A 21,100-nucleotide genomic window follows, 5' to 3' on the forward strand; every position below is an offset into this window, starting at 1 on the left:
TTTACTCCATATTTAAGGAGGAGTGCTTCAAGTTGCTTATTGTAGAAGTGTGTTCCTCCATCACTAATAAGGGCTCTAGGAACTCCAAATTGGCTGAAGATATTTCTTCTCAAGAAGCTTATCACAACCTTGTTATCATTTATTGCTGTGGCTATGGCTTCTACCCACTTTGACACATAATCTACAGCCACCAATATATAATTATTTGAGTAGAAGGATGGGAATGGTCCCATAAAATCAATTCCCCATAAGTCAAACAATTCCAATTCCATTATAAACTTCTGTGGCATCTCATTTTTCTTGGGTAGACTTCTAGCTCTTTGGCACTCATTGCATTTTGTTACCAAGTCCCTTGCATCCTTGAACATTGTTGGCCAATAGAACCCACACTATAGCACCTTGGCTGCAGTTCTTTCCCCACTAAAATGGCCTCCATATACAGATCCATGACATTGCTAGAGTACTTCTTGCCCTTCCTCAGGAGATACACCTCCTCAAGATCCCATCAGCACACTTTTTGAACAGATAGGGCTCATCCCAAATATAGTATTTAGCATCTTTGAGTAGCTTCCTCCTCATGTACTTGTTGATGTTGGTGGGCAGCTCCCCAATAGCCTTGAAGTTGGCTATATCAACAAACCAATGGCTTTCTTGAATCATCATCAACTGCTCATCAGGGAAGCTTTCATTCACTTCAAATTGTTGTGCTTCATCCTCTCCATGTGGGATTCTTGATTGGTGGTCAGCCACCTTGTTCTCTGCTCCACTTCTATCTTTTATCTCTATGTTGAACTCTTGAAGTAGCAAGACCCATCTTATCAACCTAGGCTTGGATTCTTGCTTGGTCAGCATATATTTGAGGGCTGCATGATCAGTGAAAATAGTAACTTTAGAGCCAATAAGATATGAACTAAATTTATCAAATGCAAAGACTATGGCAAGAAGTTCCTTCTCTGTAGTGGTGTAATTCCTTTGATTCTCATTGAGGATTTTGCTAGCGTAGTAAATAACATGCACCAGCTTATCTCTCCTCTATCCTAAAACAGCAACAGCAAAATCTGATGCATCACACATCAATTCAAAAGGTAAATCCCAGCAGTGTGGTGCTATGATAGGTGCAGAGAAAAGTCTGTTTTTAAGCTCATCAAAGGCTAGCATGCATTCTCTATCAAAGATAAAAGGTACATTAGAGACAAGCAAGTTACTTAAAGGTTTGGCAATCTTTAAAAAATCTCTAATGAACCTTTTATAAAAGCCAGCATGTCCTAGAAAACTCCTTATTGTTTTGACATTGCAAAGTGGGCGTAACTTTTCAATCACCTCCACCTTAGCCTTGTCCACCTCTATGCCTTTTTTTGAGATCTTATGACAAGAACCACTCCCTCTGTAACAATAAAGTGACACTTTTCCCAATTCAAGACGAGGTTGGTTTCTTGGCATCTCTTTAGCACCAAGGCCAAGTGGTGTAAGCATTTAGAGTATGAATCACCAAATACAGAAAAGCCATCCATAAACACCTCAATAAATCTTTCAATCATGTCTGAAAATATAGAGAGCATGAACCTTTGGAATGTTGCAGGTGCATTGCACAATCCAAAGGCATTCTCCTATAAGCAAAGACACCATAGGGACAAGTAAATGAGGTTTTCTCCTGCTCCTTGGGGTCTACAACTATTTGGTTGTAACCAGAATAACCGTCCAAAAAGCAATAGTATTCATGTCCGGCCAGTCTCTCTAGCATCTGGTCCATGAAAGGTAGGGGAAAGTGATCCTTCCTGGTAGCTTCATTAAGCTTCCTATAATCAATGCACATGCGCCAGTCAGTCACTATTCTTGTTAGTTGATGAGTCCAATTCACACCCCATTCAAAAATTGGTGAATTAGTTATTTTGGCAAGTGCACCAAAATTATCGTCAAGTAATAACCCACAGTGGAGTGGGATCATATCCACAGAGATTGGCAAATTCGAGCAGTTTTAATTAATTGATGAGTTAGTCAAGCGGATCAATAAGATTGTGAAGTGCAGAATTATAAATGACATAAATGTAAATGACTGGAATATAAAGAAAAGTAATAAATTGTAGAAATAGAAATGGCAGAATGTAAAGAGCAGAATCATAAATGACTTGAATGTAAATGGGAATGGAGAATTGCTTAATGTAAAATTAAGATGTAAAGAAATGGATAGATAAGAATGGGGAAATTCATTGAGATTGGGAGATGTTGTCTCTTTGGATCAAATCTAGCTTATATCCTCTTCAATCATGCAACTCATTGACCTCTTGGCAATCATGATTGATTGAGCCCCAATCCCTTGGTGACTCAATCTCTCAGATCTTGATCAATAGCCAATTCCTTGGTCTAATTGCTCATGAAGAGAGATATGCTTGGTCCCTGATTATACCACACACCATCATAGGTCCAAGTAGAGGGAGGATTATATGTCACATATCCAAACACCAAAACCCAGATTCTACTTAAGTGTGAGAAGGGATTTCAAGCATGGTTTCATGTTTCCTTTCCCAAGGTTCCCATGAAACCCAATTGCATTCAATCTCTTTTCCAAGATAATTGAACACTAAGCATTAAGAACGAAATTCCTTCTAGTAAATCAAAGAGAAGATGAAGAGAAGAAGAATTTTACTATTATCAATCCATCAAGTACAACAGAGCTCCCTCTCTCAATGAGAGGGAAGTTAGCTACTTATAGCTCAAAAAGTACTCAAAAGTGAAGTGTAAAAGTGGATCTAAAACTAACTGCTCAACCCCCTCTTCAGTATTCCTTGGGGGTATTTATACTACTCCTAGTAAAATAAAATAGTTACAAAAGTGAAAAAGAAAAATTACATTTTGGAGGGAAAAGAAGCTCAATAAGTGTGATCTCCCAGCTGGCATGTGATTGGCGCTCTAGTGGCGTGTCACGTGCTCTTTAGTTTTAGCTTGGCGTGCCACGCCCAGCCCTTCAAGTGGCACGCTCGTCTCTCTAACAACCTTGGCGTGCCACGCCTTCGAGCTCAAGTGGCACGCCCTAGTCTTTTTCCACTTCTCTTTGCCTCTGGAAACTTGAACTAGCGTGGCACGCCCAGGGTCTGGCGTGCCACGCCCTTGCTCTATGCTTGGCTAAGCTTCTCTGGAAAGTTGAACTAGTGTGGCACGTCCAGGGACTGGTGTGCCACGCCCTTTTGTGAGTGAGTGGTTCCTCTGTTTGGCGTGCCACGCCATGAACTCAAGTGGCACGCCCCAATGCTTCTTTGCTCTCTGAATGACACTGGCGTGCCACATCTGGGATTCAAGTGGCACGCCTCAGTGAAGAATAGTGAGTGGTGTGCCACGTCTTCGATACCAACTGGCACGCCCCATGTAATTGCCCTCCTTCATCCTCTCTGGAAACTTGTAGCAGCGTGCCACGCCTAAAGGATGGCGTGCCACGCCTATGATCTTGTCTTGGTTCCAGTAGTTGGCGTGCCATGCCTCAGCCTTCAAGTGGCACGCCATAGTGAGATGCTTGGGTTGGCGTGCCACGCCAAGTAGCATGCCCAGTCCTTGCTTTTGGTCTCTTTGTGCACTGGCGTGCCACGCCTGGTTGCTCAAGTGGCACGCCTAAGTGGGATTGAGAGGTTGACGTGCCACACCTTCGACTTCAAGTGGCACGCCCAGTCTTTCATTGCCTTCAGCCCCTTCTCTGGATTATTGTACCAGCATGCCACGCCATGCTGTTCAAGTGGCACGCCCATGGATTTGTGAACTCTTCAAGCTTGGCGTGCCACGCCTGGGTTCTCAAGTGGCACGCCCAAGTGACTTCTTGGAGCTGGCGTGCCACGCCTTCGATACCAAGTGGCACGCCATAGTGGAGGTTCTTCTTGGAATGGTGAGTTGGCATGCCATGCCCCTTTTGCTCAAGTGGCACGCCCATAGTAGTTGGTGGGTCAGGCGTGCCACGCCCAACCTGGCGTGCCACGCCCCTTTTGTGTCCTCCATTGTTGCTCTCTGGAACTTTGTATTATCGTGCCACGCCCAGTTCCTGGCATGCCACGCCCACATGCATGCTTGGACTTCTTCTCTAGACCTTAGTACTGGCGTGCCACGCCTAGCTCCTGGCGTGCCATGCCAGTGCATTTTTGTGGCATTTTCTCCCAAGTGGCATGCCAGTTTCACACGCCTAGCTTCTTGTTTGTTTTCTACCCACTTTTTATGCCTTTTTCACCTGAAATTCAGCACAACACATCTCAAGGTAGTGTACCATAATATTCATCAAATAATGCATGAATTGTACTGATCAAATGAGATTTATGCTCTTTTATGGTCTTCTTTATGCAAGAAAGAAGGGTAGATGATGCAAGTCATCATAACACCAAACTCAAGCTTTGCTTGTCCCAAGCAAATCAATGTGAGTAAGCCTTTATAACTTGAGGCCTTGGCTTTGAATGATTGCAATACAACTAAGAGTAAAACTAAGTGTTCAACACATGTATGAATGTTTTAATGTCATGAAAAGCTCTTGGATCCTTGAGGGTTCTTTCAGGTATAGGCTTTAGGGGTCTTTTCTATTGATTGTCACCTTGAAGTAGCAAGGGTTATTTTGCTTTCTTGACCACGACTCTAAGTGTTTTGTCTCAAGACGACCCTTTAATTAGGCTTTCAATTAGCACTCCTAAACCAATTGGTTTTAGGGTACTAGGTGTTGAGACACCCCTAAGAATTTACTTGCCCAGGTCTCTTCTTGACACATCTTCACCACAAGCATCTACTAAGATCTTTAATTCTTTTTGAGCTTTTTACTGTTTCTTTCTCCATCCCAGTAGTTGATGCTCAGAGCCTTGGGCCTTTATTGCTTACTACCTCTTGGTTCTATGGATATTCAAGGAACACCCCTTAACCTTCCCTTGTTATACCTTCTAGGACTAGTTGCTCTTCCATGACTCATTTTCTTTTTAGTTCATCCAAGGTTCTACACTTAGTTTCTTACTTTTTAGTTTGTTTGATGATCTCTCTTGGCCTTGGTCTCTCTTATTATTTTTGCACAACTCACAGTAACTCTTATGGAGACAAGCTCTACTTTTATTTATGTTGAAATAAAGACTTGAAATACATGGCATTTTCTTTCTTGTAAACTTAAAGACTCACAAAGACTTCAAACAGGAAATAAAACTAAGCATAAAACATAAACTATCCTAGCATGATTACTTATTTAAAGAGTAAATTAAACAAAAACTTAAAACAGGATTTCAGAAATTAGAAAGTGTCAACCATGGGACTCAACAAACTTGAGCATCTTCATCTTTAGTTCATTGGCCCCTTTCCTTTGTCCTTCTTCTGGCTTGGAGGAGCCACCTTCATCTGGTTTGGAGGAACCTTCTTGTGCTTTGGCATCCTTGGGCTTCCAAAATCCTAGCCTCCTCATGTAGTTCCTTTCATCTTTTTTATGTTTGGCTATGATTTCCTCTTGTCTTGCACTTAGCTCTTCCATTCCTTGCATGAAGGTTGGGTATCTTGGGTTTAGAGCGGCTACGACGTTACACAAGTGATTCAGCTTCGCTTGTATATTGATGTCATACTGCCTCCTGGATATGGTTCTGGCATCATAGAGATTTATGAATTCAACCAAGTTCCTCTGTTGCCACTTGCCTTACTTTACTATTTTGTCCAGTGCACTTCGCACCTCTCCCTATTCAAATTGTTCTTGCTGCTCCTTCCTCATATGCTCCCAATTACCTTGGAGTTGTTGAATGTTTTGGTTGACTTGGCTCCATTGTTGTTGCTGAGTTTCCTTGAGTTAACTGACATCTTCTCTCAAGTGGTGTAGGTCTCCCTTCATTTGGTGTACATCTCCTTGCAATTGTTCCCAGTTGAATCCCTCTGGAAATTGCTGATATTGGTAGTGTGGTGGTTGAAGTGCCAGGAAGTGAGGTTGCTCTTCTACCTCTTCCTCTTTTTGTTGTTGTTGTGGTCCATGAGCATGAGCTCTTCGTTCTCTGGCCCTGTTCAGTGGGTGAACAGCCACCACCTTGGCCATTTTTTTGGTAGTTATGAATTTGTCTTGCTTCACAAGCACCTCATCAATTATCCTTTCAACTCCAGCCTCATCACATAGCCTCTGTATAATGCTGGGGAATGCCAACCTTGTGTTGTCACTGGTGCTTTTCAGCACTTTGTTGATGTTGTTGGCGATCATCTCCCCCACGTTGACATTTTCTCCTTTCATGATGCTGTAGATGAGCACAGCTCTCTCTTTGGTCACCTCTGAAGTGTTGGATGTGGGGATTAGGGACCTCCTCACAAATTCCAGCCACCCTCTAGCTTGGGGGTTCAAATCTCTTCTCCTCAATTGGTTGGGTATCCCATCCTTATCATTTATCCAATGCACATTTAGCACACAGATTTCAGTTAGGATCTCATCAAACCCAGGGTCTTGCTACTTCATTCTTTCTTCATAGCTCTGAGTGGAGCTTGTCCTCTTTACCATTAGCATTCTTTCTATACTAGAGGGGCTGTAGTCAATGGACTTCCCCCTTACATAGCTAATGTAGCCATATTGTTGTCCTGGTTGAGGTACTGCGTTAGCATAGAATTCCCTCACCAAGCTCTCCACCACTTTCCTTGGTGGGTTGCATAGAAGTGACCAACCCCTATTGTTGATCTCAATGTTGATTTTAAGATGCTCATTCCTCTCTAGTTGAAACCTAACTTCTGGAATGATCTCCCTCTCACTCACCCAACCATAGAATTGATTTTGGTTGAATGCGAAGAGGAACTTGTAGTCATTGAAAGAGCTTGAGGATCCAGAGGTTGGTTCCTTGGTTTTTCTTTTCTTTGAGGCTGAGCTTTTTGGTGGTGCCATTAGGTTGAGAGAGAGTGAAAAAAATGGGGGTTGCAAGAAAGAGCAAGCAAAACAAGGTTTTGCTCCAGCACCAAACTTAGGGCTTGACTGTCCCAATCAAGAAAAAGAAGAAAGAAAGTAGGGGAAGAGAGGTGGTAAAAGGTGAAAGAAGAAAGGAAGGTGAAGGGTGTATGTATTCTTTTCATTCTTCTCATTTGGCACAACAGTGATCCCTCCTTTCTTAGGAACTACTTACACTGGGCTTATCCAAGGGCTATCTGAGATAGGGTAAATTACCCCAGCTTGCCACAATTTTAATACCTCTTTCTGGACTACCTCATTCATTGTTGGATTTAACCTCCTCTGTTGCTGTCTTGAGGGCTTTGCATCTTCTTTAAGTAGGATTTTGTGCATGCACATTGAAGGGTTGATTCCCTTTAGGTCAGCAAGTGTCCATCCTATAGCATCCTTGTGTTGTTTCAGCACTTGGATTAGTTCCTCTTCTTGTTCTTCATTCAAACTTGAGTTGATGATCACTGGGTATGTATTTTTGTTACCCAAGTAAGCATATTTCAAGCTTGGAGGCAGAGCTTTTAGTTCCAATTTTGGTGCCTCCACTTCCATTTTACTTGTCTTGTCCAGCATGATTGGTTCTTCCATAGTATCTAGTGGTAGTTCACCACATGGAGCTTGTTGATCTTACTCTTTGATTACTTCACATTATTCTTCCTCTAGGACTCCTTGAACGAGATATTCAATTGTATCCACCATCATGCATTTTCCAATGGGTTCCTTGGGGTAACTCATGGCCTTGAAGACATTAAAGACCATCTTCTCCTCATGCAATATCAAGACTAGCTCCCCTTTTTGAACATCAATAATAACTCTAGCAGTAGCTAAGAATGGCCTTCCTAGGATGATTGATGTGTTGGGTTCTTCCTCCATGTCAAGCACAACAAAGTCAGCTGGGAAGATGAGCTCTCCCACTTTTACCAATAAATCCTCCACTACACCATGGGGGAATTTGAATGTTCTCTCAGCCAATTCGAGTGCTATTCTAGTTGGTTTGGCCTCCTCAATCCTCATCTTCTTCATCATTACCAAGGACATGAGGTTGATGCTGACCCCCAGATTGCACAATGCTTTCTCAATGTTGATATTACCTATGAGGCAGGGAATTTGGAAGCTCCCACGATCTTTCATCTTTGAGAAAGCTTCTTTTGTATGATGGCACTGCACTCTTCAGTTAGCACTATGGTTTCCTTTTCACCCCAGTTCCTCTTCCTTGTCATGAGCTCCTTTAAAAATTTGGCATATAGTGACATTTGCTCTAATGCCTCAGCAAAGGGTATGTTGATCTAGAGCTTCTTGAAGATTTCTAGGAATCTAGAGAATTGGCCGTCTTTTCCATCCTTCCTCAGCTTTTGTAGATAGGGTGCATGTGGCACATAAGACTTTAGGACTTGCTTTGATGAAGATGGTGCAGGGGTCTCCTCTTCTTTATTGGTTTTAGGCTCCTTTGTAACTTCTTTTTCTTGGTTACTTTGACTTGAGGATGCTTCTTCTACAACTTTTTCGCTTCTCAATGTGATGGCTTTGCATTCCCGTCTTAGGTTGTCCATGGTATCACTAGGAAATGTATGTGTGGGAATTGGTATTTGCTTAGATAAGCTCCCTACTTGTACTTCTAATTTTGAGATTACTGCGCCTTGATTCCTTATGTTTGATCTGAAATCTTCTTGGTTTGCATCTATCTTTCTTTCAGCCTATAGTTGTCTCTCCAGAACAGTGGAAATAGTTCCTGTCAGCTATGATGACAGTTGTGCTATTGCGGCCTCTAATTTTGCAAAATTGCTGCTGATTTCACATGGTTGCATGGTTGAGGCTGATGTATCTTGATGGTGGTTGTTGTGTGTCTGTTGGGTGGGGTGATATGATGCATTTTATGAGTTATGGAAGGGTGTATGTTGTGAGTTATAATAGGGTTTGTTGTTGCTTGGTTGATGGTTGGGGTTGTGGTTGTTGTGTTGGTTGGATGGGTATGGTTTGTTATGATCTTGGTTGTGGCTTTGTTAGTTTCCCCACCCAAAATTTGGGTGGTTCTTCTAAACTGGGTTATATGTCTTGGAGTTTGGATTATATGGTGGTCTAGAAGAATTGTTCATATAATTTGCCTACTCCTATTCGCATTCAGCTTCTGGTGCATCTTCTTCTTGTGGTGGTGCTTGATTTTGGACAGCTGAGACTTGGCTTGTCTCCATCTTCTTTATTAGGGCTTCTAGTTGTGCTGCAATCATCTTGTTCTGTGCCAACAAGGCATCCATAGAATTGATCTCCAGCACTCCTTTCTTTTGAGCCCTTTCTGAAGCATAAAAATACTCATTTTCAGCTACAGTCTCTATAACATCTATGGCTTCTTCAATGGTTTTCTTCTTGTTAAGTGAACCCCCTGAAGAGTGGTCTACAACTTTCTTTGCTTCATATGATAGTCCTTCATAGAAGATATGTAGTTGAACCCATTCGTTGAACATATTAGGAGGGCACTTCCTTGTTAAGTCTTTGAACCTCTCCCAGGCCTCATAAAGTGTTTCACCATCTTGCTGTCTAAAGGTTTGCACCTCAGCTCTCAGTCTATTGACTCTCTGTGGAGGGTAGAATCTTGCTAGAAATTTGTTCATAACCTCATCCCAAGTTGTTAAGCTCTCCTTGTGAAATGCTTCCAACCATTTTACTGCTTTATCTCTGAGAGAATAAGGGAACAAAAGTAGTTTATAGGTGTTAGGGTGTATACCTTTGGACTTTACAGTGTCATAAATCCTCAAGAATGTAGTGAGATGTTGGTTTGGGTCCTCTTGGGCACCCCCTCCATATGAATAATTATTCTGGACAAGTGTGATGAGTTGAGGTTTCAACTCAAAGTTGTTGGCATGGATTGTTGGCTTTAAAATGCTGCTGCCAGAGTTTCCTGGATTTGGGTTGATGTAGGAGCCTAAGACTCTCCTCTCTTGCCCAATATGGTTGCCAGCATCTACTCCAATATGGTTTTACACCTCTTCCTCCATAGTAGCTCCCAGATCTTCCTCCACTACTTCCTCTCCAAATATTCCTTTGCCTCTTGCTTCCCTCCTTAATCTCAGGAAAGTTCTCTCAGGTTCACTATCAAAAGAGGATAAAGTTTCTCCTCTCCTACCTGTCAAACATTCAACAAACAGCAGGCCGAGGACAAGTGAAGGAATCACTCCTTGTTAAGACTGATGGTTAGTTTGATTGGTGCAATTAATCAAACAGTTAATAGATCAGTAAGAAAAATGGAAGTATGAACAATGATCAACGTAAAAATAAAATAAAATAGAAAAGGAGAAATTTAAAGAACTAAAAAAAATTAACAAGGTAATTAAAATGCTTAATCTAGCTACCCATCAATTTAATCATTATCAAATTCAAACCAATCCCCGGCAACGGCACCATAAAACTTGATGAGTCGAATTCACTCCCCATATAAAATGAATCCGTTCTTTGGCAAGCACACCAAATATCGTCAAGTAATAACCCACTAGGAGTGGGATCATATCCACAGATATTAGTAGATTTGAGCAATTTTAATCAACGGGTAACTAGTCAAGCTGAGCAATGTGGATTGTGATTGCAGAATTGTAAATAAGCAGAAATGTAAATGACTCAAAAGTAAAGAGAAGCATTAGACTGCAGAAAAGAAAATGGCAAGAATGTAAAGTGCAGAAATATAAATAACTTAATTGTAAATGGGAATGGGGATTAACAGAATGTAAAGAAAGCTAGTGATGACTTATGTCATTTACCTCTCTTCTCTTATTTAAAAGGACCATAGAATTGGTAAAATCTTATTCAAGGATGCAATTATATTAGCTATATGATTAATTTATGGAACATTGCTTTGAAATGAGTTTTGGCTGAAATTTCAGGTGAAAAAGAACAAAAGAGGGACAAAACAGGGAACAAAATTGGCGCTACGTTCTTGCAAGGAGCGCTACGCTCCCATGTAGCCACTATGCTCTCTTTCAAAGAGCACTGCGTTCTTTTCCAAGAAGGTCTTCTAGCAACACGTACGCGTCGAATGTTGATTTTGGAAGTCCACGCATACACGTGTGATGAGCGGATAATTTATACGCTTTTTGGCATTGTTTTTAGTATGTTTTTAGTAGAATCTAGCTACTTTTAGAGATGTTTTTATTAGATTTTATGATAAATTCATATTTCTGGACTTTACTATGAGTTTGTGTGTTTTTCTGTGATTTCAGGTAAATTCTGGCTGAAATTGAGGGACCTGAGCAAAACTCTGATAAAAGGCTGACAAAGGACTGCTGATGCTGTTGGATTCTGACCTCCCTGTACTCGAAATGGATTTTCTGGAGCTACAGAACTCCAAATGGTGCGCTCTCAACGGCGTTGGAAAGTAAACATCCAGGGCTTTCCAGCAATATATAATAGTGTATACTTTATTTGAGATTAGACGACGCAAACTGACACTCAACGCCAGTTCTACACTGCATTCTAGAGTCAAACGCCAGAAACACGTCACGAACCAGAGTTAAACGCCAAAAACACGTTACAGCTTGGCGTTCAACTCCAAAAGGAGCCTCTACACGTGGAAAGCTAAAACTCAGCCAACGACACACCTAAGTGGGCCCCGGAAGTGGATTTCTGCATCAATTACTTACTTCTGTAAACCCTAGTAGCTAGTCTAGTATAAATAGGATATTTTAATATTGTATTTTAATCCTGGATTGTATTTTTGATCCTGTGATCATGTTTTGGGGGCTGGCCATTCGGCCATGCCTGAACCTTCATAACTTATGTATTTTCAACGGTAGAGTTTCTACACACCATAGATTAAGGGTGTGGAGCTCTGCTGTACCTCGAGTTTCAATGCAATTACTACTATTTTCTATTCAATTCAAGCTTATTTCTATTCTAAGATATTACTCATACTTCAACCTGATGGATGTGATGATCCGTGACACTCATCATCATCCATCCCTATGAATGCGTGCCTGACAACCACTTCCGTTCTACAAGCGAAAGCAAGAGTAAGTATCTCTTGGATTCCTGATGCACGATGCATGGTTGCCCTCGCCTGACAACCGAGCCTTCCATTTCGTGAGATCAGAGTCTTCGTGGTATAAGCTAGATTGATGGCGGCATTCATGAGAATCCGGAAAGTCTAAACCTTGTCTGTGGTATTCCGAGTAGGATTCGAGGATTGAATGACTGTGACGAGCTTCAAACTCGCGATTGTTGGGCGTGATGACAAACGCAAAAGAATCAAGGGATTCTATTCCGACATGATCGAGAACCGACAGATGATTAGCCGTGCTGTGACAGAGCATTTGGACTTTTTTCACTAAGAGGATGGGATGTAGCCATTGACAACGGTGATGCCCTACATACAGCTTGTCATGGAAAGGAGTAAGAAGGATTGAAGGAAAACAGTAGGAAAACAGAGATTTAAAAGGAATACAGCATCTCCGTACACTTATCTAAAATTCCCGCCAATGATCTACATAAGTATTTCTGTATTTAATTTCTGTTTAGTTATTATTATTATTCAAAAACTCCATAACCATTTATTATCCGCCTAACTGAGATTTACAAGATGACCATAGCTTGCTTCATACCAACAATCTCCGTGGGATCGACCCTTACTCACGTAAGGTATTACCTGGACGACCCAGTGCACTTGCTGGTCAGCTACACGGAGTTGTGACAAATTATGAATTAAGGTTAGAGCACCAAGTTTTCGGAGCCATTACCAGGGATCACAATTTCGCGTACCAAGTTTTTGGCGCCGCTGCCGAAGATTGTTCGAGTTTGGACAACTAACAGTTCATCTTGTTGCTCAGATTAGGTAAATAATACAAAAGAGGTTTTTCTTTTTCGTTTTTCCCAATTAATTTTCGAAAAAATAAAAAAAAAATTAATAAAATCATAAAACCAAAAATATTTTTGTGTTTCTTGTTTGAGTCTAGAGTCAATTTTTAAGTTTGGTGTCAATTGCATGTTTTAAAAATTTGTGCATTTTTCAAAAATTCATGCATTGCATTCTTCATGCCGTTCAAGTTGTTCTTGGCCAGTCTTCTTGTTTGATCTTCATATTTTCTTGTTTTGTGTCTTTTATTGTTTTTTATGTCCATTTTTGCATTCATGGTGTCTAAACATTAAAGATTTCTATGTTTGGTGTCTTGCATGTTTTCTTTGCATCAAAAATTTTTCAAAAATATGTTCTTGATGTTCATCATAATTTTCAAAGTGTTTTTGGTGTTCATCTTGACATTCATAGTGTTCTTGCATACATCATTGGTTTTGATCCAGAATTTTCATGTTTTGGGTCATAATTGTGTTTTTCTCTCTCATCATTAAATTCAAAAAAATCAAAAAAATATCTTTTCCTTATTTCTCTCAAATTTTCAAAAATTTGAGTTGATTTAGTGAAAAAATTTTAAAATTAGTTGTTTCTTGTAAGTCAAGTCAAATTTTCAATTTCAAAAATCAAATCTTTTTTATTTTTTTTTATTTTTGAAAATTTCAAAAAAATTATTTTCAAAATATTTCCCTTAATTTTATTTCAAAATTTTCGAAACTTATGCTAACAATTAATGGGATTGATTCAAAAATTTGAAGTTTGTTACTTTCTTGTTAAGAAAGGTTCAATCTTTAAATTCTAGAATCATATCTTTAGTTTCTTGTTAGTCAAGTAATCAATTTTAATTTTAAAAATCAAATCTTTTTAACTATATATTTTTTAATTATATCTTTTTATGATATCTTTTATATCATATCTTTTTCAAAATTTTATCTTTTTCAAAAATTTGATTTTAAAATATCTTTTCTAACTTCTTATCTTTTCAAATTTGAATTTCAAATCTTTTTCAATTAATCTTATCTTTTGATTGATTCTTATCTTTTTCAAAACAATCTAACTCTCTCTCTCTCTCTCTAATTTTCGAAAATCCCTTCCCTCTTTTTCAAAATTCAATTTTAATTAACTAGTTGTTTTAAATTTTAATTTAATTTAGTTTCAATTTTTATTTTCAAATTTTAACTTTAAATTTTATTTTTATTTTACTTAATTTTTAAATTATTCTCTTTCTCATCTCCTTCTATTTATTTATTCATCTACTAACACTTCTCTTCCACCCAAAATTCGAACCCCATCTTCCTCTCTGTGTTCGAGTTTTTCTCCCCCTTCTCTTATTATTCTTTTCTTTTACTCACACAAGGAAATCTCTATACTGTGGTAAAGAGGATCCCTATTATTATTTTCTGTTCCCTTCTTTTTCATATGAGCAGGAGCAAGGACAAGAATATTCTTGTTGAAGCAGATCCTGAACCTGAAAGGGCTCTGAAGAGGAAACTAAGAGAAGCTAAATTACAACAATCCAAAGACAACCTTACAGAAATTTTCGAAAAGGAAGAGGAGATGACAGCCGAAAATAATAATTCAAGGAGGATGCTTGGTTATTACATTACACCTACTTCCAAGATTGATGGAAGAAGCATCTCAATCCCTACCATTGGAGCAAACAATTTTGAGCTGAAACCTCAACTAGTTGCTCTAATGCAACAGAACTGCAAATTCCATGGACTTCCATCAGAAGATCCCTATCAGTTTTTAACTGAGTTCTTGCAGATCTGTGAGACTATAAAGACGAATGGAGTAGATCCTGAAGTCTACAGGCTCATGCTTTTCCCTTTTGCTGTAAGAGACAGAGCTAGAACATGGTTGGACTCACAACCTAAGGATAGCCTGGACTCCTGGGATAAGCTGGTCACGGCCTTCTTGGCTAAGTTCTTTCCTCCTTAAAAGCTGAGCAAGCTTAAAGTGGATGTTCAGACCTTCAAATAAAAAGATGGTGAATCCCTCTATGAAGCTTGGGAAAGATACAAGCAGATGACCAAAAGGTGTCCTCCTGACATGCTTTCAGAATGGACCATTTTGAATATATTCTATTATGGTCTGTCTGAGTTCTCTAAGATGTCATTGGACCATTCTGCAGTTGGATCCATTCACCTAAAGAAAATGCCTGCAGAAGCTCAAGAACTTATTGACATGGTTGCAAATAATCAATTCATGTATACTTCTGAGAGAAATTCCGTGAATAATGGGACGCCTCAGAGGAAGGGAGTTCTTGAAATTGATGCTCTGGATGCCATATTGACTCAGAACAAAGTGTTAACTCAGCAAGTCAACATGATTTCCCAAAGTCTGAATGGATGGCAGAACGCATCCAACAGTACTAAAGAGGCATCTTCTGAAGAAGAAGCTTACGATCCTGATAACCCTGCAATAGCAGAGGTAAATTACATGGGTGAACCTTATGGAAACACCTATAACTCATCATGGAGAAATCATCCAAATTTCTCATGGAAGGATCAACAAAAGCCTCAATAAGGCTTTAATAATGGTGGAAGAAACAGGCTTAGCAATAGCAAGCCTTTTCCATCATCTTCTCAGCAACAGACAGAGAATTCTGAACAAAATAACTCTAATTTAGCAAATTTAGTCTCTGAGATTTGGAGGCACAAGTAGGCCAGCTGAGTAAGAAGATCACTGAAACCCCTCCTAGTACTATCCCAAGTAATACAGAAGAGAATCCAAAAAGAGAGTGCAAGGCCATTGATATAATCAATATGGCCGAACCCAGAGAGGAAGGAGAGGACGTGAATCCCAATGAGGAAGACCTCATGGGACATCTCTCAAGCAAGAAGGAGTTCCCTATTGAGGACCCAAAGGAATCTGAGGCTCATATAGAGACCATAGAGATTCCATTAAACCTCCTTCTGCCATTCATGAGCTCTGAAGACTATTCTTCCTCTGAAGAGGATGAAGATGTAACTGCAGAGCAAGTTGCTCAATATCTAGGAGCCATCATGAAGCTGAATGCCAAGTTGTTTGGTAATGAGACTTGGGAAGGTGAACCTCTGATGGAGCACAGAAGTTGGTGAATTAAAAATTATTAAAATAGTTACGTTGCAAGTATAGTTCTTAACTCACCGAAAATCTGCCTATCAATTTAGAAATATGTCACAGAGAATTTAAATTAAAAATTACTGGGAGTTGAGTCCCAGGTCGTCTCCCAACGAGTTGCAGAAAAGTGTGCTATTTTATTAATCAGATGTTTCCAAAAAGTTGAGTTAAGTAGATGGAAAATTAAATCGAGGAAATTTGAATAATATGAATAAAAGCCTTGACTGGGAGTTGATTAGTTGGAATCTCTATTATTGATGGAATGATTTCAAGATTAATTGATAATTAATGGTTGTTCTATTTAGTTATCCTTTACTAAGTAAAGGAAAGTCAAACAAGTTGGAATGCTAGATCTGTTCACGAGTTGCAACCCATTTAGTTCAAAGGGATTGGTGTTAGTGACTAGATAGCAATCCAACAGTTAACCCAATTACAATTTCTCTTCCAATTCTTCCAACTCAAGAGTTCCTTTCAATCAACTCCCCATCAAGTGAGGAAACTACTCGCTCATTGTAAATAATAAATCCATAACATATGAAAGGGAATTGAAAGAAGACATGATTATTGGAAGGTAAAATGAATTAAAATGAAAGAAATAATTCTTGTATTAAATAATCATAAAAGTATTCAAATGACAAAATTGAACAAAGCAAAGAACATGGAAGAATAAAACCAAGTTAAGAGAACGAACTAGAATGACGAAGTCTTGATGAGGAAATAACTCTTCTCAATGTTCCAATGCTAAGACCAATTGAAAATTAAAATCTTAAAAACTAGAGAGAAAAACCTAGAGGAGGAATAAAACTAGATCTAAAAACTAAAAACTGTGTAGAATGAATGTTGTTCTTTGTTTCTGCATGTTCTCTGGCTCTAGTCTGCTGTTCCGGGCCGAAAACTGGGTCGAAATAAGGTCCAAAATCGCCCCCAGTGAATTCTGTAGATTATGTAGATCGCACATGTCACGCAATCGCGTCACCCATGCGGACGCATCGTTCGCGCTTTTCCATGCCACGCGTTCGCGTCGTCCACGCTACCGCGTCACTTGAGCTTTTCCACTCCGCGCGGCCGCGTGAGCCATGCGGCCGCGTCACTGCGATTTCCTCTCCTTCGCGCGGTCGCATGAGCCATGCGACCGCGTCACTTCTCGCTGGTTATCTCCTCAAATTCTTGTGTTCCTTCCACTTTTGCTAGCTTCCTTTCCAATCTCCAACTCATTCATGCCCTGTAAAGTCTGAAACACTCAACACATAGATCACGGCATCGAATGGAATAAAGGAGAGTTAAAAATACATAATTAAAGTCTCTAGGAAGCAGTTTTAAAACGTAATAAATTCAGGAAGGAATTATTAATTTCATGCTAATTTAATGAATAAGTGGGTAAGGATCATGATAAAACCACACAATTAAACACAATATAAACCATAAAATTGTGGTTTATCAACCTCCCCACACTTAAACATTAGCATGTTCTCATACTTAATTGAAGGAGATAAAGTAGATAAGTATGAACATGTAGAAACTCATGAAATGCAATACAAAACTATATATATATATAAATAAATGCAACTATATGATTCTTGCCCACTTGAAAAAAAGTAAATAAGCTCTTCAAAACAATTACAAATCAAATTCCACTAATTCTATCATTATACAGTAAAACAGATAAAAGTGCAAGAAGATAGCTTGATGAGCGGATAATTTATACGCTTTTTGGCATTGTTTTTAGTATGTTTTTAGTATATTTTAGTTGGTTTTTAGTATATTTTAATTAGTTTTTAGTTAAAATTCACTTTTCTGGACTTTACTATGAGCTTGTGTGTTTTTCTGTGATTTCAGGTATTTTCTGGCTGAAATTGAGGGACCTGAGCAAAAATCTGATTCAGAGACTGAAAGGACTGCAGATGCTGTTGGATTCTGACCTCCCTGCACTCGAAGTGGATTTTCTGGAGCTACAGAAGCCCAATTGGCGCGCTCTCAATGGCGTTGGAAAGTAGACATCCTGGGCTTTCCCGCAATATATGATAGTCAATATTTTGCCTAAGACTTGATGGCCCAAACTGGCATTCAAAGTCACCCTCAGAATTTCCAGCGTTAAACGCCGGAACTGGCATAAAAATTGGAGTTAAACGCCCAAACTGGCACCAAAGCTGGCGTTTAACTCCAGAAAGAGTCTCTACACAAAAATGCTTCAATTCTCAGCCCAAGCACACACCAAGTGGGCCCGGAAGTGGATTTTTACGTCATTTACTCATTTCTGTATACCCTAGGTTACTAGTTCACTATTAATAGGATCTTTTGACATTGTATCTGTACCTCATGACACTTTACACGTTTCCTTGTGTACCTTCCACGACATGAGTCTCTAAACCCCATGGTTGGGGGTGAGGAGCTCTGCTGTGTCTTGATGGATTAATGCTATTACTACTGTTTTTCATTCAATCATGCTTGCTTCCATTCTAAGATATTACTTGTTCTTAAACCGGATGAATGTGATGATCCGTGACACTCATCATCATTCTCAACTATGAACGTGTGCTTGACAACCACCTCCGTTCTACCTTAGATTAAGTAGATATCTCTTGGATTCTTTAATCAGAATCTTCGTGGTATAAGCTAGAACTGATGGCGGCATTCAAGAGAATCCGGAAGGTCTAAACCTTGTCTGTGGTATTCTGAGTAGGATTCAATGATTGAATGACTGTGACGAGCTTCAAACTCCTGAGGGCTGGGCGTTAGTGACAGACGCAAAAGAATCACTGGATTCTATTCCAACCTGATTGAGAACCGACAGATGGATAGCCGTGCCGTGACAGGGTGCATTGAACATTTCCACTGAGAGGATGGGAGGTAGCCACTGACAATGGTGAAACCCTTGCATACAGCTTGCCATGGAAGGAGCCTTGCGTGCTTGAAGAAGAAGACAGTAGGAAAGCAGAGATTCAGAAGACAGAGCATCTCCAAAGCCTCAACCTATTCTCCATTACTGCAAAACAAGTACTTATTTCATGTTCTTTTGCTTTTCACAATCAATCCTGATAATTTCTGATATCCTGACTAAGAGTTACAAGATAACCAAAGCTTGCTTCAAGCCGACAATCTCCGTGGGATCGACCCTTACTCACGTAAGGTATTACTTGGACGACCCAGTGCACTTGCTGGTTAGTTGTGCGGGATTGCAAAGTGTGATTGCAATTTCGTGCACCAAGTTTTTGGCGCCGTTGCCGGGGATTGTTCGAGTTTGGACAACTGACGGCTTATCTTGTTGCTTAGATTAGGACTGTTTATTTTTGTTGGTTTAGAGTCTTTTAGTTGAGTCTAGTTTCATATTTTAAGTTTGGTGTCAATTGCATGCTTTTGTTTTTCTTTTAATTTTCGAATTTGCATGTCCTTAGTCCCTTTTTGATCCTTAAAAATTCTAAGTTTGGTGTCCTCTTTGTGTTTTTCCCTTAAAATTTTCGAAAATCAGTGTTTGATTTTCTAAAAATTTTAAGTTTGGTGTCATTTTGTTGTTTTTCTCTCTCCTCATTTCAAAAATCAAATCTTTTTCAAAATAATTTTCAATCATATCTTCTCAATTGCTAATTTCAAAATATTTTTAATTGACTAATTGATTCAGTTTTCAATTTGCTTTGATCCTATTTTCTTTTAGTTTTTGAAATTTGATTTTATTTTCCATTTATTTTATTTTATTATTTTCGGTCAAAAAAATAAAAAAAAATAAAAAAATAAATATATTTATCTACTTGCAAGCCATATCATTTCCCTTTATCCATTATGGACCTAAGTGGAATTGAACAGTCCAGGAGGACTCTGGGGTCATATGCTAACCCCATTACAGCTGCATATGGGAGTAGCATCTGTACACCTCCCATCAAAGCAAGCAGCTTTGAGCTAAATCCTTAACTCATTATCATAGTGCAGCAAAACTGCCAGTATTCCGGTCTTCCACAAGAAGAACCTACTGAATTTCTGGCACAGTTCTTACAAATTGCTGACACAGTACGTGATAAAGAGGTGGATCAGGATGTCTACAGACTATTACTGTTTCCATTTGCTGTAAAAGATCAAGCTAATAGGTGGTTGAATAACCAACCTACAGCAAGCATAAAGACATGGAAACAGTTATCAGACAAATTCCTGAATCACTTTTACCCTCCAAAGAGGATGACACAGCTAAGGCTGGACATCCAAGGCTTTAAACAAGAGGATAATGAATCCCTTTATAATGCCTGGGAGAGGTATAGAGGTATGCTAAGAAAATGCCCCTCTGAAATGTTTTCAGAGTGAGTGCAGTTAGACATCTTCTACTATGGGCTTACAGAAAAAGCTCAGATATCTTTAGACCACTCAGCTGGTGGATCTATACAGATGAGGAAGACAATTGAAGAGGCTCAAGAGCTTATAGACACTGTTGCTAGAAATCAACATTTATACTCTAGCAATGAGTTCTCTACAAAAGAGGAAGTCATGGCAGTAGCCACTGATCCTAATCCTCAAGATCAGATGATTGAGCTTAATCAACAATTACACCTGATGACAAAACAGTTAGCAGAATTTAAAGAGATGCTCCATGAAACTAAAATTGCTAACAAGAACATAGAACTGCAGTTGAATCAAGCAAAACAGTAGATATCTAAACAGATAACAGAAGAATGTCAAGCAGTTCAACTGAGGAGTGGGAAGACATTGAATAACACTGCTGATGAGCGGATAATTTGTACGCTTTTTGGCATTGTTTTTAGTATGTTTTTAGTATCTTTTAGTTAGTTTTTAGTATATTTTTATTAGTTTTTAATTAAAATTCACTCTTCTGGACTTTACTATGAGTTTGTGTGTTTTTCTGTGATTTCAGGTATTTTCTGGCTGAAATTGAGGGTTCTGAGCAAAAATCTGATCCAGAGACTGAAAAGGACTGCAGATGCTGTTGGATTCTGACCTCCCTGCACTCGAAGTGGATTTTCTGGAGCTACAGAAGCCCAATTGGCGCGCTCTCAACGGCATTGGAAAGTAGACATCCTGGGCTTTCCAGCAATATATAATAGTCCATACTTTGCCCAAGATTTGATGGCCCAAACCGGCGCTCAAAGTCACCTACAGAAATTCCAGCGTTAAACGCCGGAACTGGCATAAAACTTGGAGTTAAACGCCCAAACTGGCATGAAAGCTGGCGTTTAACTCCAGAAAAGGTCTCTACACGAAATTGCTTCATTGCTCAGCCCAAGCACACACCAAGTGGGCCCGGAAGTGGATTTTTCTGTCATTTACTCATTTCTATAAAA

The 21,100-nt window shown here is 39.4% G+C and overlaps 1 protein-coding gene and 2 non-coding genes across 3 annotated transcripts; 1 reads left to right on the forward strand and 2 right to left on the reverse strand.

Annotated features, from left to right (window-relative positions):
- Nucleotides 1-7,537: 7,537 nt before the first annotated feature.
- Nucleotides 7,538-8,020, reverse strand: LOC130934411 (uncharacterized). The gene has a single exon (XM_057863991.1). It carries the CDS (start codon nt 8,018-8,020, stop codon nt 7,538-7,540), a length of 483 nt encoding a protein of 160 aa, XP_057719974.1.
- Nucleotides 8,021-9,343: 1,323 nt separating this feature from the next.
- Nucleotides 9,344-9,450, forward strand: LOC130937206 (small nucleolar RNA R71). The gene has a single exon (XR_009068435.1). It is a non-coding gene; the product is annotated as a small nucleolar RNA R71 (small nucleolar RNA).
- Nucleotides 9,451-14,666: 5,216 nt separating this feature from the next.
- LOC130938067 (small nucleolar RNA R71) lies at nt 14,667-14,774 on the reverse strand. Its single transcript, XR_009069249.1, has one exon. It is a non-coding gene; the product is annotated as a small nucleolar RNA R71 (small nucleolar RNA).
- Nucleotides 14,775-21,100: the final 6,326 nt, after the last annotated feature.

The sequence above is a fragment of the Arachis stenosperma genome, chromosome 6, assembly GCF_014773155.1.
Source record: "Arachis stenosperma cultivar V10309 chromosome 6, arast.V10309.gnm1.PFL2, whole genome shotgun sequence".
In the NCBI taxonomy this organism is placed as follows: Eukaryota; Viridiplantae; Streptophyta; class Magnoliopsida; order Fabales; family Fabaceae; genus Arachis; species Arachis stenosperma.

Excerpts from the sequence above, each read along its gene's own strand:
- LOC130934411 (XM_057863991.1), bottom strand. The coding sequence starts at position 8,020 with ATGAAAGATCGTGGGAGCTTCCAAATTCCCTGCCTCATAGGTAATATC.